This window comes from Mytilus trossulus, chromosome 8, assembly GCF_036588685.1.
Source record: "Mytilus trossulus isolate FHL-02 chromosome 8, PNRI_Mtr1.1.1.hap1, whole genome shotgun sequence".
Classification (NCBI taxonomy): domain Eukaryota; kingdom Metazoa; phylum Mollusca; class Bivalvia; order Mytilida; family Mytilidae; genus Mytilus; species Mytilus trossulus.
In genome coordinates this window covers 10,685,893-10,713,134 of record NC_086380.1, presented here as the reverse complement: position 1 = coordinate 10,713,134, position 27,242 = coordinate 10,685,893, and the positions used below count along the sequence as shown (strand labels likewise).

At 33.0% G+C, this 27,242-nt stretch overlaps 2 protein-coding genes across 4 annotated transcripts in view; one reads left to right on the top strand and one right to left on the bottom strand.

Annotated features, from left to right (window-relative positions):
* LOC134728268 (uncharacterized) overlaps positions 1-15,871 on the bottom strand; it is a 64,650-nt gene extending 48,779 nt beyond the window's left edge. The window contains exons 1-2 of one of the 2 annotated variants that reach the window (XM_063592815.1): positions 15,749-15,871; positions 4,453-4,539 (exon numbers count right to left, since the gene is read on the bottom strand). The gene's annotated coding sequence lies outside the window, so the exon portion shown is untranslated. Of the gene's footprint in view, positions 1-4,452; positions 4,681-15,748 lie in introns of those variants that run through there. The other variant, XM_063592814.1, reaches the window with a different exon arrangement.
* A 3,644-nt stretch (positions 15,872-19,515) lies between these two features.
* Positions 19,516-22,542, top strand: LOC134728267 (uncharacterized). 2 transcript variants are annotated; one of them, XM_063592813.1, is made up of 2 exons: positions 19,516-19,537; positions 21,079-22,542. In XM_063592813.1, exon 2 carries the CDS (start codon positions 21,336-21,338, stop codon positions 22,518-22,520), a length of 1,185 nt encoding a protein of 394 aa, XP_063448883.1. In that variant the 5' UTR covers positions 19,516-19,537; positions 21,079-21,335; the 3' UTR covers positions 22,521-22,542. The 2 variants fall into 2 exon arrangements, with proteins under 2 accessions (XP_063448883.1, XP_063448882.1); XM_063592812.1 differs by lacking the exon at positions 19,516-19,537 and adding an exon at positions 19,552-19,648.
* The last annotated feature ends 4,700 nt before the right edge of the window (positions 22,543-27,242 follow it).

The window sequence follows — 27,242 nt, the reverse complement described above, 5'->3', positions numbered from 1 at the left end:
TTAAAAAGATAGGACAATTATTAGACACAGCTAAAGCAACAAGAGGGTCAAATTGACATGCTATGTTTATCTTACTATCATAATTCGTGTTTGTTCATCGTTGAAGGCCGTACGGTGGTGACCTTTAGTTGCTAATTTCTGTGTCATTCGGTCTGTTGTGGAGAGTTGTATCATTGGCAATCATACAACATCTTCTTATATTTAGGGTAAATAATATTGCGAAAGATCATAGGGAATGTGTCAAAGCGACAACAACCCGATCATAGAGCAGACAACAGACGAAGGCCACCAATGGGTCTTCAATGTAGCGAGAAACTCCCGCACCCGGAGGTGACTTTCTCTACATGAATTAGATAGTTTGTTTTGTTTTAATTGTCTGTATATAGTATTACATTTTATTTTTTTTGTATATCAATTTCTTAATACTACTTGATTCGAGCGTCATTAATGGGTCTTTTGTAGACGAAACGCGCGTCTGGCGCAAATATTAAATTTCAATCCTTGTAAATGTGATGAGTTTATCTACTATGCTTGTCTTGTTTTGTTTGTGGTTAATTTATCGACTCAGATACAATCCCCTATTTTGCTATTGTTACTAAATTATAATATTATTTTATTGTCCTAACTCTTTGTACTCAATCGCCCATGTGTATACCATACTATTAAAAAATGGTGTAAAAAATTATCACATATTGATAAGTAGATGACTAATAAACAAAGAACTCCTACGATTACAGATAATAGAATAATCTAAACGTTTTATTATAAATAATGATATAACATGTTCTTTGTTACACGTTAATTGTACTATTTGTGTATAAATATTTAATTGTCAGTTATATAGTTTTAGAAGCAATATGGGAATAGATAAACTATACCAATTGTTTTAATTGTACGAATGTGGTCAATAGTATAATCAATATTACGTAAGGTAACATCTAAATATCAATCATAAGGACAATTGCTCTTTTAATCTTTGGTCAAACATACATAGTAATAAGGCTATAGATAGTCTGAAATGGGATTATAGTGACCTATAGGACTGTCGTTATTATCTATGTCATTTGGTCTCTTGTGAAGAGTTGTTTCATTTGCAATCATACCATATCTTTTTTGTATTTCGATAGGGGTTTAGATATAAGTTGAAAGAAGCACTATATAGGCTACGGCATGTGATTTGATAATTAACAAAATTTCAAAGATTTTTTTAGAAAACGATTTTTCATAGATATACTGGTAAAAATTCTGGCTTATAATTTAGTACAGTAGACGCGTTTCATCTGTATAAGACTCATCAGTGAAGCTTGTTTCAATATCGTTATAATTATAAATTAAAAACAAAATTGAAATGCATTGAAAGCAAATTTATAAAAAGATATTTAGGTAAAAAGGTTATAGTTGTTTTATGAATGAATGTTACACAGCATATAAATGCAGTAAATTAAAAATTATACGTTTTGACCATCATTTCGGAGACATTGATAGCTGACTATACGGCATGTATTTTTTTCTCAATGTTAAAGACCTAACGTTTGTCTAGCTACAATTGATTACGTTCACCTCATTTAAACTTTGGTGAATAGCTGTCTCATTGGTAATTATACAACATATTCTAATTTGTATAATTATATCTAGATGTTTTTTTTTTAACACAAAACGATACAATGTGTATTTCAGTAAATATGATTGTGCAAATACAAAGAGCTGGTCGGTTTTCAATTGAAGCAAAGCCGCATCGCCATAGTGTTTGCCAATTGACAACACGTACCACTGTGATCTTTTGTTGTAAATAGACGTAGAAAGGAGTAGGTCCGGTAAGGGCCGATTTTGGCCTCAAATTTCAGATTCATCTTACGAAATATGTTGGACACTTTTTAAACACTTTAGTGTGTATTTCAATTTATTCAATTCGTTTATGTGCAAGATTTTAACTGATTAAGTCTATCAAATATGCAAAAAAAGAGTCTTTTTTCAGATGGTTTTTGTCAAAAATGAAAGTGGCCGCATCAATGTTCATCCTCAAACTTGATATATGTTATGTATTAACATCAAATACAACTTACATTACAATATTATGAATGAACACGAATGCGGCCACTTTCATTTAAGACGGAAACCGTCTAAAAAGTTAACTAAAATGCTAAAATAATGACGATTTAAGTAATTTAGCATGACTTAATGGTAGTAGTACCCTATATATGTGTATTGTAAAGACAAATGGCTATATTTTGGGGCCAAAAATGGCTCTTACTGAACTTACTCCTTTGTTATACTGTAAAAATGTACATATACGTATGGCTTATGATATAATGTGTTGCTAACGTTTTATATTTTTAGTCTCCTAGACGTCTGTTTAGTCTCTACTTTTTAATGTGTCTATATATATAACACTTAATGTCATTAATGTAATGGTGTGTTATATATAACTGAGAGATAAAATATTGTAATGCATTGAATTGAATTGTAAAATGAAGAACTATATGCGATTATATGCGCCGGTCGATTGCACATAGTTATGACTGCTACTGGTAATTTTATCGCAACGAAGATTAATGAAATTTTGTAATGCTTCACTTTCTGTAAAGCCTAATATGGCACTTAATTCGCTTCCTTCTTAAAAACATTTAAATGTTGGAAAATGACGTATTCTGTAGAATAGTTTCCAAAATAGTGTTTTGTACATTGTCTTACATAGTATATATGACGTCAAGTCTTTTAACGCGTTAAAAGGTCATTTATAGATTAACCATTAACAGTAATTACTGCTCAAGGTTATAATTGCTTCCTCTAAAAGCCATGCTTGACAACTTTTCTATACATATCTCTTTTCTCAATAAACCATCATTGTGACAAGGTATATAGAAAAAACTTTTCTCCTCAAATATAATGTTTTAGATGTATTGTCGAATTACTCTTTATAAAGAGTGCTCAGTAGGAGTTCGGACAATTAATTTTTTTTTATCAACAACTGAATTACTATTGCATTATGGGATGTTTCTTCATTAATTAGAAAATAAGGCTATTTCACACTGCTTTGCATGGTAAAATTTAACTGTGTAATTTTCAGTCAATTTACTCAAACCAGAGACTTTAAAAACAATAGATGCATATATCAAAACATAATGAAAGCTCGAATGATTTGTGATTTATGTAGAACAACAAGGCAGGACAACACGGCAATACCACCGAAGCAAATTTAGAAACCTTCAAACTTCAACAAACACCTACAAATACAGCTTCTTTCCACGTACCATCAAAGACTGGAATACTCTACCAATAAGACTGTTAAATATAGAAAATGCAGAGGCATTCAAGAACAGCCTCACATCTTATATAACAAAGTAGTCACGCAACAAACATTTCATTTTAATTTCACATGTAAATACGTTTTTAATGAGCACCATATTGAATGACAAAATTAGTACTTGCGTGATGGGTCTTAGACCCTTTGCATTTCAACGATATAGATGTAGATGTAGATGACCGTAGCCTAGATGGAAGCAACTTCAGGTAGTCTTATAGCCTTTGTATACAAAAAAGAAGATGTGGTATGATTGCCAATGAGACAACTAGCCACAAAAGACCAAAATGACAGAAATTAACAAATATAGGTCACCGAACGGCCTTCAACAATGAGCAAAGCCCATACCACATAGTCAGCTATAAAAGGCCCCGATGCAGGGTTTCAGTTCGTTAATTTGTTTCCAAACTTTAACTTAAAACAGGACCTACTGATAAATAACATAATTGATAGAAAGGTAAAAGATAGGTAGCTTGAATCAAATATCGTTACCCAACACGAGGTATTATGCATTTATACGAAATAAAAGCCTTCACAATTTGATAATCACATGACACAAGTCTGTCAGTTTATTTATAAACTCATGTGCCTTAATGTGTCCTACTTTACTGTATCATATTCCCAAACTCATTCAAGTTAAAAAAAACAAACTGTAATATTAAATTAAAAATTTATATATATCAGGATTTGTGCCGTTTAAATTTCATATTGCCATATTACATATACGAGGGTCTTGAAGGGTTAACATAATAAAGGGTTACAGATAAAAGCTGCAGAATATAGAATAATAGAAAAAGATGCATCATTAAGGGCCAAAACAAAATAGAGAATAGAGAGAAAAAACATAGCCAATAATGGAATGCTAAAATACAAAGATTACAGAATAGAACTCGAATTTGATAGAGAAAAAAGAAAAACGACAGAAAAATAAAAAAGAAAAATGTAGGACCACAATCTAGCCCCTCATATCCTGGACAGTATCAAGAATAATAAGTTTTTGAAGTCATAAAAACAAAAACTACATTAACGTCCAAGTCACACAGACAATTCATTTCAAATGCATTTTCTGAATACAAACCGAGGTAGTGTTGATCTAAGCTAAACAATATTCATTAATAGTTGTATATGCAAAAAAGAAAAATTATTCTTACCTTTATCATATAAAACCATCTGACATCTACAATGTAAGTAACCACGTACTATAGCCTAATGTTTAGGAACTCTAAATCTTCACGTACCTAAGTGAGAAAAGTGGACTGTTGATAGCATTTAATGTTCTAAATTATGTATGGAATCTACCAATTTATTTTATTTTTCTGTTAAGTCTGATCCATGTTCTATGGAACTCAATAAATGAACCAACTGACACTATTCTCTGAAGACTTTCACTAATCTAATTGTTTAAACAATTCACCATTGATGATGAAGATGTTTCATTCAAGTCGCACGCGCGCTTTGTTATCAAAGTGTTTAAGGGATACAGTAAATATTTATATGATTAAAGCTTCAATTTAACCTTAGAAAAAGTAGGCATTGAAATAATATAGATTTCTGTGTGTGATATTGACTAAATAATTGCTGTATTAAAAGAGAGTAAACCTTTATATTTCAGTATCAATAAATGTTGAAGTGGTAGGGTACAAAGGCGTCTGTATTTATTTGTGATATAATTTCTAAATTGTCTTGGTGATAAATAGTAAAAAGATTTTAAACTATTCTATGAAAACTGTTACCCCCTGTGATGATTGTGTAACTATAATCAAATAATAAAGATAATGATACTTTATTATATTGGAAAAAAAAGTTGCATACATCTATATTGTTTATTAAGCTTACGACAAGTATAAATTCATTATAGTATATACTCAGAAAACAAATAATTACATGTAAAAAGAATACTGAAAAAATGATTATATGGGTACGAACTTCTTAATTAACAGAAATTCGAATCTTTTATGAAATCAGATAATATAAAAACTAAACGAAGTACAAATTTGTCACAAATTACACTCCATAACATGTAATCGAAAGTTATACAGTTTCCATTTGCTAGTTTCGTGAGTTAACGACGTCAAATTTGGTCGTAATATTTTTTGTTAAATATATCACCATTATTACCAATCGAGTACTAATGAAATGTGTGTACAAATATCATATACTGAGTGCCAATGAAAACGCAACACTTTTGTTTTTCCAAAAAATCTTATAATTTTTATTTTATTTATATTAGAACTTTGTATAGTTGGTTTAAAATGACTTTTTAGACAATTGACGACAACTTTACGGTTGAATGATTTTTGGAACAAATGCGAAGTAAGAGTTATTTTGAACGGACATAAACCAAGTTCACCGCTTTTCAACAAACGCACCATTTTCACGATTTTGTCATTTAAAGCTTGGCTAATGCGATGAATTTTCCCGCCCTTATTGTAAGGAAACTGCAATAAACATCTGAGTAAATGTCAGGACTTTCTGACAACCACCGACATGCAGTTTTGGGCATGATCCAATAAAGCGTTTCATTGCATACAATTACGAGAAGACTGAAATTGTAGCCTCTACAATAACCCAAATCATCCACAAATTCAACCAAAATGGATCATTTAATGATAACCGACATCCCGGGTACAAAAAGCAAGAAACGCTCAGCCAGACCGATACATTTGGTCTTAAACATATTCGATATTGACTCTGATGTGAATACAAAGGTCACGAGAGGTCAATGGTGGTCACGGTAGATCCTTAGGAGCAGTTTCAGTAAAGCACCATTTGCCCAGAAATTGTTAAAGAACACCAAAGTCTTTCCTTAGTGAGATCTAAACGGCCGTTAGCCGTAAATATCGAATTCTGTAGACCAAAAATCATTCATTGTGTACCAAAAACCGTCAGTGGTGGTAACATAGACATTTGGCACCCATCTTAGGCAAAAGTCATGTGTTTCGCCCGATTTTGGTCCGATCGAGCAAATTTTGCATCAGATTGGATATGGTTTAGACGATGAAAACCACCACCAATATCATATAGTCAGCTTGAGTTTGATATGCGGGACAAATGGAACATCATTCCTGGAGATGACATTAAACGTCCGGGATGATTAATTCCACGGCCCTGTCGAGATTGCGCTGCACAACGGGGTTGTAACATGTTTTGTTAGGACTGTGAGTTGATGATTCGACATTGTATGTTTCGTTTACCTATAGCGTCTAAAAGATGACAATGAAACATTTTTGTTTGATATCGATCAATAATTGTTAGAATTGTTAATTTTCAAGAACAATTATAAATTTTATTTTTTTAAAAACCAAGTGTTGCGTTTTCATTGGCACTCAGTATATAAGCGTAATTACACGTAATAAAAAAAAATAGAAATTTGACTTGGACGGAGAGTTTTCTCAGTGTCACTCATACCACAGCTTCTTATATCTAAGTAACCCCCCCCCCCCTCTTCCTCGGGAAATTGCAATAAAAAGTGACAAAAATAACCAAAGAGGAAATAAAAAACTTTGAGTCGTAACAAAAACGACAACTTAGACAATAGGCTTTCTTCCCATCTGGCATTAGTTTTATAAAGTTTTACTTCAAATTAAAAACAAATGACAAAAAATATAAAAAATCAAATACAACTCAAACTCTGTACCATGCAACAAGTTGGCTATACTCAGATAATTTCAGGTAAACATGTCCGCTGTGACCACAATTTTTGTCTTGAATAGTGCACTTTCCAATGTTCGCTTTGCTGTAGTGTTTTCTCTATTTGTTTTGTGCTTTATTTTGATTTGACTTATATCTTCAACCTTCATATTGTATGTTTTGCTTAAATGCTTATTTAAAATCGTAAGCTAGATACTTTGTATGCACTTTTGAAAATTCAATAAAGAATATAATTCCTAAAACACATTTATTGAAAAAGAATATTTTTGACGTTTTTCATGACACGTTTTTATTTCTTTTGAAGTAGAAATTTACCATAAACTGACAATAAAATCAAAACGGAGATATCAAAACAGTATACCCATGGGATCAAATCAAAATAAATTAATACAATTGTAAATAATGTTCATCTAACGATTAACTATTAAAACCAATATGGAATTGTGAGTCAATATGAAACTGTAAATGTCAACAACAATAATATCAATACAAAGAGGACCTGGACAAGAAATATAATGAAATAAAACATACCAGTTTGGTTTGTCCACGTCTTTTTTCTACAGCACCGGAATAGCTCAGAGATAAAATTTTGGAAACCCAAAGAGGTATCTCGATCCCTCAAAAATCAATATGACAACCCATTTAAAAAACAAAACAAATAACAAAACAACAGTACCAGGATGATAATTTAGTACGCCAGAACCCAGAATAAAACTAACCGTATATCCCTCATTTTGACATTTTGAACCACGCCGTGTTTTTTATCAACAATAATCGAGTTCTGTATATTAGAACTAAAACATTATCTACCAAATGTATGAAAAGATGGTGAAATCACAAAAATACCGAACTCCGAGGAAAATTCAAGATCGAAAGTTTGTTACCGAATGGCAAAATCAGATGCTCAAACACATCAAACGAGCAGACATTTTCTGAGGCACAAAATGGTTGATTAAACCTGGTTTTGTGGCTAGCTAAACATCTCACTTGATTGACAGTCGCGTTAAGTTTCAATATATTGACAACGATATGTGAACAAAACGAACAGACAAAGTAGGTAAAAATGTCAAAAATTTGGGCTAACACAACAGCATTAATTTATAATCTTAATCCCTATCAAAACAAAAATAAATATTTAATAAAAAACTCAAAAAAAAAGGTTTACAGACAAAGCAAATAGCGAATTTGGGAGGGGGAATACCAAAATGTATTCTAGCACAATAACACAATGAACAGAGCCACAGCATATGTTACAAAGATACACAAATAGACATATAGACAAAGCATATTAGCATATAGACAAATATACAAAAATATGGCCATAGCACAATAACACTTTGGCGGGATGAAAAAGTACAGAGCCACGTCAAATGGATATTAAAAAAACCAGACTAAACAGTAAGTATAAAATTCATAAAGACAAGATCACAGAATCTATCATTTAAGACCTTCGTGTATTAATTGTGAAGTTGATATGAATTGACTTGTTTAACATAAAGGACGAGACGTTCTTTGACATACCATGGTTCATCAACTTTCTACTAATGCACTGGTGGCGTTTTACAAAGTCTTAGTAGCTCTTGAATACGGTTACCGAATAAATTTGGAAATTTTTATCCTATATGCAGGTGAAGTTGGTATATTGTAACTTAGGTGGAGGAAACTGATAATTTCAAAATCAAATTCGTCTCTTTTGTCACAGATTCTAATACTGAGATGACCGCGTATGTCAAATTCGAGGTACATGTATACATGTATAAGTATAAAAATGAGGAAGAGGAAGCCGTGTTTGTTGTGTCTTTTATTTTGCAATTAATCGATACCTCCCCACATATCGACGCCATTAACTGATCCACATCAGAAACAATATATTTGATATCTTGAAACAGCGTTTGCAATATGCTTTTGTCAGATATTTGAAATTTCGTAAATTTGTGTGAAAGCTGTGCTTAATGAAGTTTATAAAACTAAATGAAAATTTGATATTTCGACGACATCCCGTAGATTTGTGAGTTGCAGCTTTGTTCGCTACTTTACAAGCGACTTTAGTATAATTGTTATTTCAGAAACAAAAAAAGCACAATGTTTGTTCTTCGCGATACAAAATTTTAATATCTTAAGTAAACACATTAAAATACTCCCTCTTGTAAACATTCAATATTTACCTCCGCAATCAAAATTACATGCAATATTATTATAGCTCTTAAGGAATCAGGTTAGAATAAATAAAAAGATACAATAATTTTAACAGCATAATGTTTTATAAAATACTATAATCAATATACATGTATATATATACACAAGTTAAATGTACTTTTATATCCGTTTATCGGAAGTTCATTATAGGGACACTGTCTCACAACTCTACAGAACCGATAGGAAAAAGTGACCATAAAGGTATAGGGCCGATCAAAAACGTTTTCCAGGTATGTCCAAATTTAAATAATCCGACTGGACACGTTTATTATGGTGGTCAACATAGTCAACAACACATCCCTGCGAAACGTGTTAATCAAAGCATCTTAATGTATGAGGAATTCCTGACCTCCACCCTAAAATTGTCCATATCAGTCAGTGGATGTAAGCAATTATATGCAACTTAAAATGATATATAAAGAAGATATCAAAACCTTTTATCCAAGTCACAATTTGTAAAAGTAAACCACTATAGGTCAAAGAACAGCCTTCAACACGGAGCCTTCCATGCCTCACTCAGATAAGCAAGCTACAAAGACCCCCAAAAATGACTAGTGTAAACAGGAAACCAAAGGCATAATCTGTATAAAAAACGAGAAACGAGATACACTTATGAACCACATCAACAAACGACAACCACTGAATATCAGTTTCCTAATTAAGGACCGGTGCAAACAAATGTAGCGGGGTAAAAAGTTTTAGTACGCGCTAACCGTTATATATAAAGTAATAAGCATTGTTTTCGACTTTTAAATATTGTTCTTTTAATGACACAACTAACCTTAAACAGAGCCTACATGGTCTGACCTTTAAACAATACAATATGACATAAAGAAAGTCCATGCCGACCTTTCAAAGAGAGTTATTGCCGAATGAAGGCGGCTAGTGGTGATCGTTTTTACATATGTGGATAATCTATATGTACGCTGCTGAGTATTAAAGGTTTATGATATGATATTAAATCCATGTATGTCTGCTACGAATTAATCTCCCGTGTCTGCTAAAGTCTTATTGAAATAAAACAAGGATCGACCTTAGACAATATATGAGTACAGAACATTATATATAGTATAACCGTCTGTCACTACAATGTGGGCTAGAAAGCTGAAAAGTGGATGTAAGCAATTAAGGCAACCGTACAGCCTTCAACAATGAGTAAAATCCATGCATACCGTATAACCGGCTATGAAAAGCCCAGACATGAACAATATGTTGAACAATTCAATTGGAATTTCGCATGGAGCTATAATGTTTTATCGCATTTTAACCTTATTGTCTACACAAAGTGACAAACATCAGATATTATTTTAGATGTATGCTATTTATGTTCTCTGTTTATCTTTACTGATTGGCTGCTTTTCTTTTCTGATCACCATCCCGGTAACGTAAAGGGAACGATATATGTTTTATTGCCAAAAGAGAGAAAAGTATTAAATAAGAGTGTGCTTACTCTTTGGGAGCACACTGATATATTTTGTGGTATTTGTTGCGTTCACAGTTTAGCTCAGTCTTGCTGTGAAGTGTTTTGTGGGTAATTACTATTATAGTATAGTTGTCTGGATTTTTTCTTCCTTAATGGACATTGTGCTTTTTGTCCCTCGTCTACTCCTGAAATGACTGAATATGATTTTTGCTTTATTGAAAACGAATATCCCTTATCGACGATGCTTTTTGAAAGTGTTGCTTCTATAAAGCTCACTTTCATTTTCATATAAAACACGATTATTTCAAATGTACAATTTAACCGACTTATTTTAAAAGAAAATAAAGTATATTGTATATCCCAGATGATCTCGATGGGGTTTATAGAATAGATAATTGTGGGTAAAATGTGGAGAATAAAGACAAAAGGACAAAGAAAAGAGAAAAATCCGCTGGGATATTCAAGAATAGAATATAATAGAGTGCTGAAAATATAAAGAATAAAGAATATTACAATGACCTGAAAAATTTAAAAATACCGAATTTAAGGTTCCCCGCACAATACCTCATATCCAACTCAATACACTTATCATGTGATTTTTTATACCTTTAATTCCTGACTCAATTTAAATTCCTTATAATTACAAGTCTCATATTCCGATGTTATGACTATATAAAAGAGACCATATGAAATTAAATAAATTCATAGTCATTATCAAATGAAGCATTTTCATCAATTTGAGTATTATGAGTTAATCAAAAATGGCATAAAATCCGATATGCAATAGTTGATCAGAGTTCTCAAACAAAACTAAAATATATTCATCTATTTCCCTTCGAATAGTGTTTATTTATTTGTTTTCTGGATCCTTTTCATAAATCTACACAGAGAGTTTAAATTAATCAGTAATTCCAAAGGGAAAATGAAAATTAATTGGAAAACGTTTGTTGATAGTTGTCGTATAAAATACTTTCTCGTGGGACATCGTCAAATAATATTAATATTCACAATTAACTATTTGATTTATTTATTTTTCTATTTGGTGAGGATAGAAGACTAACGTATATATTTCAGTACATTCGTCACGTGTCCTTTTTCCTAAAACATCTAGGAGCCTGTAATTCTGATTTTGTTTGTTTATGTGCTACATATTTGTTTTCGTTTATTTTTTTGTACATGAATAAGGCCGTTCGTTTTCTCGTTTGAATTGATTTACATTGTCATTTCGGGGACTTTTATAGCTGACTGTGCGGTATGGGCTTTGTTCATTGTTGAAGGCCGTACGGTGACCTATTGTTGGAAATTTCAATGTGATTTTGGTTTCTTGTGGACAGTTGTCTTATTTGCAGTCATACCACATCTCTTTTTTTTTTTTAAATTATTATGAATAGAACGGCTGACGTGCTATAGACATTAACTAAACTGTTTTATTTATCAATTTATGACAGAAACTCAATTTAAAAAAAAAGAAACAAAATGAGACATTAAATGTTTCACATTTTTATCATTTCCGTTTCTTTTAATGTTGACTAGATGGTATTGGTTTGACTCATTGTTGAAGTCCATACGATGACCTAAAATTGCTAAAATAATCGTAATTTGGACTTTCTTAAGTTGCTATAACACATCTCTTCATTTTATAAATGCACATAACAATTAAGAATTGAATGCTTCTTTTTGTAAAAGCGTTGACCGAAGTACATTTTTTATGAAGCGCGGAAGCGCTTCATTCTAAAAATGTACGCACAGTCAACGCTTTTACAACCCTATAAAGTTACAAAAAGAAGCATTCAATACTTATAATTACATTTTTTAGCTAGGATTATAAAAACACGATTTCATGAAGTTTAATTTTTAAATTCACCTGTGCACTTTATTGTGGGACCTCGTGTCATAATTAATGAAATGTTATTGTCTCATGCAATTGCTTACGGAATAACATGTGATGTGCAATTAGCCAATCAGAAAAACCTATTATAATGAAACATACATCTAATGTAATTATTGAAAGATATGATTCCAAATTGTATGGCGAACAGTTTAAAGTTCACCAAGTAGGGTTTTCCGGGGGGGTGTTGTTTACTGATCATCGATCACATATACCTAATTGGATAAGTCTTGGTGTGGCAACACAATGGCAATAATTTAAACAAAAGACTCGAAATATTATAAGACAACTATAATGACGTATATCACCATTGATTTTATCATCAATACATGTTCAAGTATGTGCCCTTTTTAAATATATGCGACATCGACTGGTAAATATGTTTTTGCCAAATTTAAAGTGGGTCAAAAGCACAAACAGATCTGTTGGATGAATATGCAATACTAGACATCCAACGTTTTCTCCCAGACACACATCTATAATCTACACTATTGATGTTATAGTTGATATAAAGCCTGATAGAGATTTGCCAGCGTTACATAACTATACAACATATATCGTCAAGAGAGTTCTGGTTTTCTTTAAAGGAATTGTTACTCATCAATTGTTTTCAATACCAATTGTATCGTTTTAACAGCCTTGTACTGACTGGATGAGACAGTTATAATGACCTTCAGCTAGTATTCTATCTGAAGGCAAGCACGCACATTACTATGCGTGTCAGTGCTTGATTTCATAAAGAGGTTAAATCGTAAAAGTTAAATCGGAATGAGTACATTCACCGTTGTTCGATATATACCGGTACGGTACATGAATATTAAAATTGCATAGAGCAAAACAATTGTAAGAAGTATTTTTGAACAATTCGGTATACTTATGATCAATCTTAGTAATAAGATTTTTTTTGTGAAACTGACTGTGTATCGCGTATGAATAGATCATATTGATATCGGCTCAGTGTTTACATACTTGCGTACACATTGTTACGAAAGTAGTTTCGGCAAATTACCGTTGAAAAGGGGGGCGGGCATTACAGATCTATCCTTTTTAATTGTAGATGTGCAAATCATACTATAAGAATGATATAAAAAATATTTTAGTTCTGACTGTACTGTATAGTATTCTTTTAGTTATATGGTTCGCTACTGACCCCATACGGATAGAGGGTTAGTAAAATCCATAGGGGGAGAGGCCGGAGGCCGAGTCCCCTATGAATTTTATTCACCCTCTGTGGATCCGTAGGGGGTCAGTAGTTAACCGTATAACGAATTTATCGGACGCTGGACTTTTTCTGCGTTGTTTTGTTGTAAAATAAACAATGAAACGCAACAACATTAATAGATGACGTCGCCATTAACGCGTCATGAACCCCCAACGGTCTCATAGGGGGTCACCACGTGACGGCGTTTAACCAATCACAACGTGATAATTCATCTATTGTCCGATAAGAACTGGTATGTTCGGGTAAGAATTAATACCGTGAATATATTAACAATATATACTGTGAAGCTAATGTGATGCTTCATTATGTATTACAGAAGTTGTATATGTTCCGGACCATATGCGTATTTGGACCATACGCGTATGGTCATGACCATATGCGTATACTCATATGGTCGGACCATATGAGTATAATACTCGTTTGGTTCTTAAGGGCATACGATACAGTTACATGGGAGGTAATGACGTTGCTAACGTAAAATGTTATTTTCGCGACGTCAAACTTTGCCATATCGGGAAAAGATGCATTTTTGGACTGATTTTTATCATTCAAACTGATTTAATTTAAAAACAAGTTCATGGACCCCTATTTTTCAAAACAGCAATTTGTTTCATTTTGCAGGGAGATTATCTGACCCAAATTTTATAAAACTGTAAATAGAGGATTTTTTTTAATTTTGACAAACATGCAGCAAAAAAATGGCATATTTTCCTCAATTCATGAACATTTGATAAATATGAGTTATTTCTGAATAAAAAATGCATAATTGTTTAGGGTACTTATAAAATACAGAAATTACCGATTATTTAACAGAAAACAATTTGTGGTTATCTTTTATAACAAAAAAGTTATGTCTTTCTCTCGAAAAAGAAATTACGGCCACAAATCTAAATTTTGAGCAAATATACAAAATTTCGAATTCATTTCACTCAAAAAGTAGCACATGAAGGTATATTTTTTATTACATATTTGATTTAATCAGGTAAAAAATAGCCTATATGCAAATTTTCACGAACTTGTAAATACAGGATCAAAACTGTATCGTATGCCCTTAACGGGCCGGACCATATGAGTATTTGGACCATATAGGTATTTTTTTCAAATTACATTATAAACGTATCAGTACAAAAACTAAATAAAAAAGCAATGATGGTTACATGACAATGTATTAATTTTATAATTCAAACACTACGTAAAAATTAAATATTGATGCCCTAGTTAGCTTTCATCGCTAATTAATGATTCTTGCATGTAGGCCTGAGGTGACAGTTACTTCCACACGGTATCATAGCTTTTTTGCATTTACTAGTCCTTGTTGTGCACGATCCTTTTCATTTACATCTTTTGTTTGCGAATGAAAAGTTAGCCTTTTTGCAGCTGCGTACAGTGATACAGAGGTCTTGAGCCATTCCGATATATCTACGATGTTTTAAGAAGCTCTAGATCTCAAATATCGTTACATGACTGCAATACACCATATTCACAAGACAAATTAAATAAATGTGTTACTTTCAGTTGACTTCTTGTGTAACAGTTCATTAAGAAATTTTTTGAAATATTTTTTTAAGTCGACATATTGCCATTCACTCGTTATAACAATCGGTAATAACCATCGGTAATGACCATCGGCAATGACCATTGGTATAAAATGTGTTTATTATAGTAAATAAAATTAACTATTTGAAACTTCTAATTTTTTTTAGCTAATCTTTTTGTTATGATTATATAAATTAATATAAAATTACCTATATGATAGCGTCTTTTTAATGAACAGTCATACCATATGAAGAGTTGAGACGTATTTAAAGTAAGCTGTTACAGAGTGTTAATTACCCCGACCATATGAGTATATACCCATATGGTCATGACCATATGCGTATGGTCCAAATACTCATATGGTACGGAACATATACACTTATATCTTTCAATTTGGATTTATTTCAATTGAAGCACAACTGAAAAAGACAGCTGTAGTTTATCTATGAAATAGCGTTCACATAAACTTGAAATTCCTACCAAGTATTTTCATTATTCACTGGACAAGATCTATAAATAACATTGTCTTACCCGTCAAAAGAACCAATTAACTGCCGAATTGATAGTCCGACCACGACTGGTACTACACAAACAAATCATTGTTCTCTAACCAGACAAGTCATCAATATGTTTTCGACAATACGTCTTTAAAGTTCGCGGGAAAGTTTTTTTTTCCTTCTGGCAAAAATATGAGAAGATTTTTATTGTTGCTACCTTATAGCGCGTTTTGTTATCATATAATTGATTTCCTGTTCCAGTATATATATTGTTCTATTTCAAATCTTTAGAGAATATATCAAATTGAATTACTAGCTCGTGCTTGTGTTAAGTAATCGCCTAGACAATAGTTACCCCAATAATAAAACCCATATTCTTTTACAGTGGTGTTGAGTATTTGCCATAATTTTGCTGGTTCAAAATTCGTTCAGTTTAGAAATAGCTACATTTTTTTTTTCTAAAAAAACCAAACCAATATGACAATGAAACTTTTTAAATATTAAGTGCTTATTAATAAAAACTGTTTTAATTTCTTTGTTATTTTGAGAATTAAATATTGATAGCAGATTTTTGGTGAATTACGATTAATTGGTTCTCAATTTTTGAGTTTGGACGATTTAGAACTCGACATATGGTATAGACACTTTTCTTTTGTAGAATACTATATAACAGAAACCAAAGGGACAATAAAAAATTCACATCCAATAGAGGACCCATTATGGGGAAATCAGTACAACGACTTACAATATAGAAAATACCAACTGAGAAAAACAGGCCAAACATGGACTATAACCGAGTTACATTTGTAATAATCTTACCATAAGTATACAGTGTTCGGTGACAACAAACCGCAAGCAGCATCATATCTGCAATTAGTGTCTTTTTGTTGTTGAGATATACACGTCCACTCTGTGTTTTTGATAGATGTTTTCTATTTGTATTCATTTGATGAGTCAAGCCGCTTTCAACTAATTTTTATTGTTCAGTCTTCTGTTGTACACCACTGTCCCAGGTTAGAGGGAGAGTTGGGATCCGAATAACATGTTTAACCCCGTCACATTCTGAATGTATGTGCCTGTCCTAATTCAGGAGTCTGTTATACAGGGGTTGTCGTTTATTGATGTGTTACATATTTGTTTTTCGTTTATATTTTGTAGATAAAATGGTCCGCTGGTTTTCTCGTTTGAATTAGTTTACATTGTCAATTCACATGCAGCCTTTTTAAAGATGACTATGCGGTATGGACCTTGCTCAATGTTGAAGGACGCATGGTGACATTTAGCTGTTAACATCTGAGTCATTTGGTCTCGTGTGGAGAGTTGTGTCATTAGCAATCTTATTTTAAATATTTTATTAGTTAAGTTCTCTTCGTGGATGATGCAGATGAATAAATATTATAGTTATCTAAATGAAGGAGTCATCAAGGTTTTGGCTTTAAAGACGCTGAATCAATTAAACACAAATACATGTATGATTATTTAAGTAGAATAAAAAACAACATATCGTCGCAATAGTGAAAAATGACAAAAAGGAGTTTAAGAGTCCACTAACACTGCATGGAATTTAAAAATATGGATTATTTTATTATCACTAGAAGATTAAAACGATTCTTCTCGGTATATTTCACCCGTCGTGTTGTTTTTTCACCGTAAACATGGTGTTTAGATCCAAAACTCAATTTTAACCACATTTAGAACACTTGGAATCATGAGTATGACAGTTCTGATTCATTAGTTTTTTATGTGTTTTGTCATTTAATTTTGCCATGTGATTATGGACTTTCCGATTGGAATTCCCTCTGAGTTCAGTATTTTTGTGATTTTACTGTTTCGGTCAGGTGTACAACGTGTAAACATGTTTCAGCTCTAACATGTTAAGATTGGCAGTTTGTTTAGGACCGTGTTTAGCTTTTATCCCTTAATAACGCTTAAATCATAAAACACAATTAATATGGTTTACATTCAAGCCTTGTCTATATTTAATGTGCCTTCTGAGAAATGTTTTTTTTTTATATATTACACATAATATCAAACACTTTTAGAACTAATAAAACATGTAATTCAAGTGCACAACAGATGTATGTACACAAACGATTTTGACATTATGAGTTTCTACAAGTTCAATGACAAGTCTCATTACTAGAAGCTATAATCTAGGAAAACTAGACAGGAGTGTTGCTTCGACATTTGAAATATATCCCTGGCAGTGGCAGATCCAGAAATTTTCATAAGTGGGGACCTACTGCCTGCTTAGAGGTGGTCCGCTCCGGTCAAGCGTCAGTGATTCCTTATCATGATAATCAACCAAAATTTTACCTTTTTTTCAATAGGGTGGCAGGTCCCCTGCCCCTCCTGAATCTGCATCTGCTTGGTCAATTCTATTGTTTATGATCTCATCTGTTGAGTAGGTTCAGAAGAACCCCTTTTTGGTCTTTTTTTGGTTTTTCAAGTTCATCTGTCGAACGATTTTGGACACTTTTTAAACATTTAAATGTCTATTTCAATTGATTCAAACAGACATTTAAGTGTTTAAAAAGTGTCCAAAATCGTTCGACAGATGAACTTGAAATTTGAGGCCATAACCGGCCCTTACCGGACCTACTTCTTTGCCATCACGGTCAATTAAATGATAATGGTGTCTGTAGAATATGTTTTGCAATACAATTTAATTTATATTATTTTGCAAAACACTCCGTCACATTCACATGTGAAACAAGATGTATAATAAAGATGTCATTCGCTTACTTGTTTTAATGAATTGCCATATCTTGCATTGGAAGTATACCCAACATTAAAGAAACACATATGTGGTAAAAGGGGATGTTCTCGACCATTTTCAAGATATTTTAACATTCACAAACTTGATGGGAAGGAGTGATTCCTGGAGACATTTTTTATATGTTGATTCTTCACCTGATACACTCATATGCACTCTTTTAAAAATAGGATACAATACAAGTACGACCTTTCTGTATCAAATTATATTCACATAGGCTTCAATAAAGAGAAAAAATAAACATGGGGCCACACAAGAACAAACTAGAAAATATGTAGTTAAAGGGTGGGCGCCTCATATTAAAAAAAAGATGTGGTATGATTGCCAATAAGGAAACTCTCCACAAGAGGCCAAATGACACAGAAATTAACAACTATAGGTTACCATACGACCTTCAACCATGGGAAAAGCGCAGACCGCATAGTCAGCTATAGAAGGAATGACAAATGTAAAGCAATTCAAACGAGAAAACTTTCGGCCTTATTTATGTACAAAAAAATGAACGAACAGCAAATATGTAGCACATAAAAAACAACAACTACTGAATTAAAGGCTCTTGACTTGGGACAGGCAACCTTTTACAATATTTCAGTTAGTATTTTAAAATGACAGGGGTAGGGATGACCAACCTATACATGTATATCATTCAACTCATTTAGATATGACAAGTACTTAAGTGTATGGTTGGTCATTAGACCTTTTGTTCTTTAAATATGGTCATAGGGAGCCAAAATCATTACTGACGAAATTCAGTCTCTACCGCTTACTGTTTTCAAACTTTAACATTCAAACATGAACGTTATGTTTTCCAAAATAGGTTCTACATTAAATCATATCTCTTCTTTTATTCTTTCAAAGTATCCTTAAATATACCCCAATGCACAAAAATAACACTGAATGCGCCGCACAACTTCTCGCGCAACTTTAACTCCATAATCAGTGTGGACTCCTATACGTTTGTGCGCGAAAAACTAAAAACGGAATAAATTCGTATCCGTTAACGGGATAAAAATTATTACAACTCTTTTACCAACAGGTAAATGACAGGTAAGTTGTTTACTAAACATACACACGTATTTAATGTAATATCTAGGTGTACCGTTACATAGGTCAATAATCTTTTCATAGCGATATTGTTCATTGCAAGAGCCTTAAGTGGTAAGTTTTGATTAAAAAAGGGGGCATGACAGTACACGGAACAGTACGTCTTTCATGTTACCTGTCTTTAGATGAATTTTCCCAAACAGGCCACCAAATATATAACAGACAATTCATACAAATAAGACACATTATTTCAATTATAAATACAATTATTCTTATTCTTATTTTAACTTGAAAGAATGCATGCAGATAAATATAAGACCCAAATCATTTATCACTTATGCAGAAGTTAAATCAAACCCGATACTACCAGTGGCGGATCCAGGAATTTCCATAAGTGGGGGCCCACTGACTGACCTAAGAGGGGGCCCACTTCAGTCACGCTTCAGTGATTCCCTATATAAGCAACCAAATGTTTTCCCAAAAAGGGGGGGGCGGGCCCCCCCCCCCCCCCTAAATCCGCCTCTGACTACTATTGTGTAATAGCAAGGAAGTGTATACATATACAATTCCTTGTTATAGTAATCCTCTTGTTACACGTACATGTATTTAATTTGTCTGAGTAATCAAATACAATTTTATAAAAAGATCAAACACACGGACTGTTTTTAAGATAATAATAAAGTCAAAGAGAGACTAATTCATAATTGTTTATAACTGAGTCCAAACAAGACAACATTAATATCTGTAGATAAATCATACAATAATTAATTGTCAATTAATGTGTTAAAAAAAGGTAAATCACACAAATACTGAACACCGAGGAAAATTCAAAACGGAAAGTCCCCAATTAAATGGCAAAATCAAAGGATAAAACACATTAAACGAATGGAGCCTTATTATGATGATTTTTAGAAAGTTATAGAATTACCAAATACTCTGGCAAATTTGGACGACAAGCATTTGTATTAAGTCAATGAAATACTGAAGAATGCAGTATAAACAAAACGACCACAACTGCCTGAAAAATGCCAGACGATAAATATATGTAACCAAAATTGTTTTAGTGGACAACAGAATGTCTTCGAAAATAGGCATATGTCTATCATGTTTTTTATGTCTTATTTTTTTGTTAAAATGAAATCTACCTCGCATGTATTTTTTAAAGAATTCATATTATGATACAAGTTGGGTGATGATATAGAGGACTGACATGTCGAGTGCTAATAATTGATGATACATGTGAAAAGTTTTCAATAAGCTAAGAAAGATAAATCTATCACACTATCAGACCTATTGATCAACGATTTATTATTTTATTCTGTAATACTTACACGCAATACATTTCCAGGAGTTGTATTTTGCCGGAACCCATAAGAATTTATTGATATACAATATTTCTTGCATCTACTTTGATAAACAATAGACAATATTACTCATTTCATTTCACCAAGTTACTCAAAAGATATACTAATTACTCATTTATTAACAATAACTAGTCAATATTTGGACTAATTACAGTATATCTCATTTTTTTTAAATTTCAGAATCGATTGAGGAAACCTGTCGACCTTGCATTGTGTTAAGTGCCACCAGGCATAGCAAGGACTAAGTAAGTGTTGATTGAACCAAAGAAGGATATAAATATATTTAGTATACATTGAAGAGTACGATCGTTAAGTGGTTCATAGGTACAGTCTGTGAACCGTTACCAGTCTTACTGTCCGTTGACAGTGTCCAGTATTCTACACCGGTAACAGTTATAAGAGCCGTACACTAACTGCAGTAGTTCTTACAATGAGATATGTTGAGGCGAATTTTTCGTTGTCGTATCAGCTGTTTAACAGCCCTTCTAACTCTCAACGTTGTAGTAGTAACTATACTCATACTGCTGCAGTCAGGCGTATTACGGAGCTTATCTGATTCTATGGATAAGCCCAGAGATTTACCAAATGAGAACAAACACCCTAAAGGACAACCAACGTTTAAGTATAACGAGGAAATCGTGGGTGTTCCCCTAAGTTACGACGACATCGAAGAGAATCGCGTGAAACAAGCAGGAGGTATCGATACAAACAGATATGATCCTGCAAAACCGATTGATTTTATTCCACCAGTGCCAAAATTCTCTGTTTCTGACGTCGTTTACCGGTTGTCGGATAGAATACAAAATAAAAATCTAGAGCTCGACAAAACGATTTATTCTTATAAGATATTGATATTAACACCGTTACATAATAGTGAGAAGACTTTGTTTAGATTTGCACGTGAGATCCGCGAACTACAATATGCACATGAGTTGATATCAATAGCTTTTGGAGAAGACGGTAGTACGGACGGAACAGTAGAGGAAGCTAAACTTGTCATAGAGGAGTTGAGGACGTCTGGGTTTCGAAACATCAGTTTTTATCATTTTGACATTGGTCAACAAGTAAGTGGCGACTGGGAAGATATTCATCAACGTATTCAACAATATAAACGTAGACAACATTTAGCTAAAGCTAGGAATTTATTGTTTAAAAAGGCTTTATCCGACGAAGACTATGTATTATGGATAGACAGTGACATAGGCGACTTACCTCAAGATATAATACAACAATTGTTATTTGCCAAGAAGGATATCGTCACACCCACGTGCTTAATTAAGCAAGGACTAACTGTCAGAAATTATGACAAAAATATATGGAGAGAAACGCCCCTTTCCCTAGAGAATCAAGAACACATGCGACCTAATTATCTGGTAATCGAAGGTTATGGTTCTACATCTCGGATATATTTACCCGATCTACGTGGAGAAGGGCGTATTGTCCCCCTAGATGGTGTTGGTGGTTGCACTCTTCTGGTACGGGCAAAGTGTCATAGAAAAGGTTTAGACTTTCCAGAAACTCTGTTTGACCACCATATTGAAACAGAAGGTTTAGCTAAAAAGGCAAAGACAATGGGATATTCCGTTTATGGCATGCCATTTGTAGAAGTGTTTCATTTCTAAATTAAAGTTTCTTCAAATTTAATTGTTTATATATTCATCTCTGTTTTATATCGTCTATTCTTATATGCATTCATGGATCTACGATCTGTCGATATCTGTATCTTTGCATTGCTCAAGGTCATGTATTTCTCTGTTTTTGACGTCTTTACACTAAATCCATTGGATCTTAGATGTGTACTGATTGTAAATTTAATCTCAGATGCATTTTTTTGTTGTTAGTGGTATTTCGAAATGACTACTGATTGTAGGTTAAACACCAATTTATGACAAACGCGATGATTTTAATTTTCCTATTGTCAACTTTCAATTTCTGTGTAGCAACATCCCAGCGGCACCAGCATATGGAGTATATGTATCTTAATTGATACGTTACTCTGGAGCTAGCTCAAAGTACGTTGATTTTGTTGAACGAGGAATACTGCTTTCTCCAAAGTTGCTAAGACAGGGCTATGAATCAATCAAAGGAAGGTCATCACTCAAGAAATGTTACGGTCGCTATTATGAACTGATTGGCCATTATGACAAAAGTGTGTCAGAAATCATATCTGAAATTCTTCCTACGTCTTAATAACCTTCCATTATTACCGAACTGAACAAAGAAATAAAAGGACAGTTGCCGAGTTCGTGTTGTTTCTTATTTATTATTTGTAACTGTTGATGTAAGTGTCTTTTACTTTTATGAGTCTTTGTTTACTCCTTGGTTTTGATTGTTATTGTCTTATAGTTAGTGGCTTTGAATTAGCTGTCAGTTATTGTGAGTATTCTCATATCAATACTTTGTGTGTTTATCCTGTTGGGATATACAAGTACCCGGCCACATTCACTCTATGTTTTTGTCATATGTATTTCTTTTTATATTCATCTGATGAGTTAATATTTTTTATCTGATTTTCACGGTTCGTTCTTTTAGGAGCTTGTAATTCAGTTACTTATTTGTTTTTCGTTCATTTGTTTGTACATTAATTTGGCCGTTAGTTTTTTCCTTTGAGTTGTTTTACCTTTGTCATTTCGAGGCCTTTAATAGCTGACTATGTGGTATGGGCTTTGTTCATTGTTGAAGGCCGTATAGTGAGGTATAGTTGTAAATTTCTGTGTCATTTAATCTCTTGTGAGGAGTTGTCTCATTGGCAATTTACCACATATTTTTTTTTATATATATATATATATATAAGGGGATGGTTAAAATGTTTAAATCCAACATAACTCGTTTTAAACCCCGTCGCAATCTGTATCTGTATGAAAACGTTGTCCAAACCTAATATAACTTTAATACAACGGTTTGAGAGAGCGCCGCCGATTTATTGACGGGGCGTGAGAGCTGATTTGAAGATCTCTATGTTTGATGCGCGCACTACAGTGTCGTCTAGCTGATTCCACGCGATGACTGTCTTTACAAAGAAAGAGCTTGAATGGTGTGGTGTTTTGCTGGGTGGAATTTCAAAACATTTACAGTTATTCTTTACCTGCTTTTGTACAATATTTGTTGCGTGGTATTCTTCGAATTTACATGTATTTGTAATTATGGTTCTCTTCGAACGTGCCTTTTTTAAGGAATTCGTCTGGTCTAGTAGAGGGAACCAGCCCTCAACTACTTTGTTCATAAATAATAACTGCTGGCTTGTTTGTCTTGTCTGGAGATTTTGTAGTTCCACTTGGGCAAGCATTTTAGAGACACATCCGTCCTCTCTTGATTTGTAACCTCTGGTGATAAATCTTGCCGTTTGACGTTGTATCCTTTCTAGTATTTATGTTTGTTACCTTGTAGGGGTCCCATACTATAACTGCATATTCCATCGTTGATCTGACGAGCGAGATGTAAGCTGTATTTTTTTTACAAGTATGTGGGTAGTATTTCAAGTTTCTTCTTCGAAAGCCAAGTGTTGAGTTCGCTTTCTTTTCCACGTTTGATATGTGGGTGGTCCATGTGAGATCCTCCGATATTTGTAGGCCTAGGTACGGGTTATGCTGGACTTGCTGTAATCTGTGTCCATTTAGACTAGAATTTATGGCTCTTGTTTCTAATGCTTAGGATATAGCATTTTTTGGCATTGAACCGGATTTCCCACTTATATGCCCCTACTTCTAGGTCTTTGAGGGTCTTCTTGATGTAAGTCGTGGTCTTTCGGAGACTTCAATGTTCTTTAAAAAAGACAGCCATCAGCCAAAAGTCTGACTGAAGATTTAACGGCGTCTTGGAGGTCAGTTTTACAGCAAAGGAATAACAATGGTTATAGGACTGTGCCTTTCGGAACTCCAGAGTCCATCGTTACTTCTTCTGATTGTTCTCCTTCCACTAACACTTTCATTTTCCTGCTTGTCAATAACATATTTAGCCAATTGCTTATTGACCCACAAATTGCATTATCGCCCATTTTTTATAACTTAGTTTATTATGGGGTAATGTGTTGAAAGCCTTTGAGAAATTTTGTATGGCAATATCGGTTTGTAGTCTGGCATCATATGCTTTCGCGAAGTCTTTCATAGTAACAAGTAGTTGGGTTTCACATGAGTACCCGGATCTAAAACCATGGTTTAAAGATGTTAACACATTATGCTTTTCTAGATGTTTCGTTATATTCCTGCATATTATATGTTCCAGGTAATTACATGATACTGATGTTAACGATACTGGTCTGTAATTCTCAGCAGCATGTTTATCGCCTTTTTTGAAAACGCATGATATGTGTTTAGTCAGTCTTGTGGAAGGGTTCCAGTGTCTATAGATTGTTTGAAGATTGCTGTCAGTCTTGGTGAAATGTGGCTTGAACATTTTTCTCAAAATTTTGTTTGGAAAGCCACCTAGCCCAGAAGTTTTTGACAGGTTGACATCTTTCAGCAGTTTTTCTAGTCCTTTTTCTGTTATTATAAGGTTTGGATATATTCATCAATACGTGTTGTAGTATCTGATATTGTTGTGGATTAATCTATTGTTAAAACCGATTTAAACTGTATTAGTATTTCAGCTTTCCCTTTTTTTAATGGGACGACGCCAATGTTAACGTTTTTTTTTCTGGATTTGATGTACTTCTAGAATGGCTTGGTATTTTTGTTTCTATGCAATTTAGTATAATGGCGTTGATATATGACCATGCGCCTTCCTTATTTTTTTCGCTTTGTTTTAGAAGAGCTTGTAGTTTGACAATTTTATTTGTTTTTGAGCATCTTCCTTATTTTGTGTGTACATCTGTTTCATTCTTATTCATGTTTTATGGATATCTTCATTTAGTTTTTTCCAATTTACCTTTGAGTATATATAGCATTTGTGAGGGCTTAGTGACACAGTCTGTTATCACCATTTCGTATGCTTGGTGCGTTTTTTTTTATGTGTTAACTAAAGATGGATTTGTGGTGAATACTAAATCAAGGAGGTTGTTTTCTCTTGTTGGTAGTTCATGTATTTGAGTTAGTTGGAATGTGGCTGTTAGTTCCATAATTTTGTTTTGGAATTCTTCATCGTTTGCTTTTGAGTTAACTATTGATGTTTCCCAGTTAATATCTTAAAGTCTCCTGTTAACATGATGTTGGTATTCCTGGCTATTGCCATATTAAGTGATTTCTCTAATTCGTCTACTAATTTCATGTTCATTTGTGACATATAGAATGAGCCGATAAGTAGTTCTTTTTCCCCTTAAGTTGTATTTTAACCAATTCTATTTCACAGCTTGCAACAAGTTCAGTTTGTTTTACAGTTATAATGTCATTGTGGACTAATATATAAAGACTACTCCTCCAAGCGTCATCCTATCATTTATATATGCTCTATAACCTTCTTGGAATACTACGTTTGATTTTATTGCATCTTTCGTTGGATTTTCCTTTTTTCCTTTTTAACATGATTCTGGTCCACAAATTATGTCGGGTTTTATGAAATTGACTGAATTCTAATGATTTGTCTGTTATGCTCCTACAGTTAATAGTTAGTAGTCGTAGATTTCTTTATTCCGGTATGTTGAAGATGTTTTGCTTTCTGTTTTTCTCTTATTTTTTGTGTTCTGACTGGTTTTTGAATTTGTTCTCATTTTGGGGCTGCTGGCTATCAATAATCAATCTTAAAAATGTTATTCTACACGAGTACTACACAGGCAATTTACATTCACATCAATTTCACGTGAATATAAATTCATGTGAATCTCACGTGAAATTCACGTGAATTTCACCTCAAACGAGCTTATACGTGAAACTCACGTGAAATCAGTTTATGTGAGTTTCACATGAATCTCATGTGAAATTCAGGTGAACTTCACATGAAAATTACATGAATTTGTTCACGCGAAGTTCACATGAATTTTTAAAATATAGTATTTCATACAACATCTAAATTTTTAAATTCAAGTAAAATCATGAAAAATACCAATATTTTTTTTTGAAAAGTTTACGTGAAATTCATGAGAAATTTCTCACGTGAGTATCATGTGAATCTCAATTCACGTGAAATTCACATGAAAAGTTTCACGTGAGTTTCATGTATAAGCTCGTTTGAGGTGAATTTCACATGAAATTTTTCACGTGAATTTCATGTGAGATTCATGTGAAATTCACATGAGCAAATTTTGCCTGTGTATCCTGAACTTACTTCACAAATACTGAAAACATTTTTTTTTATAAAAGTGTTTCGTTCTGTTTTATTTGTAATATTTAATGACCAATTTATTATTTTGTATACTACATTTTGTTGCTCTTGTTGGACACAATGTGCCTGAGTGTATTAATAAACCTGTCTTA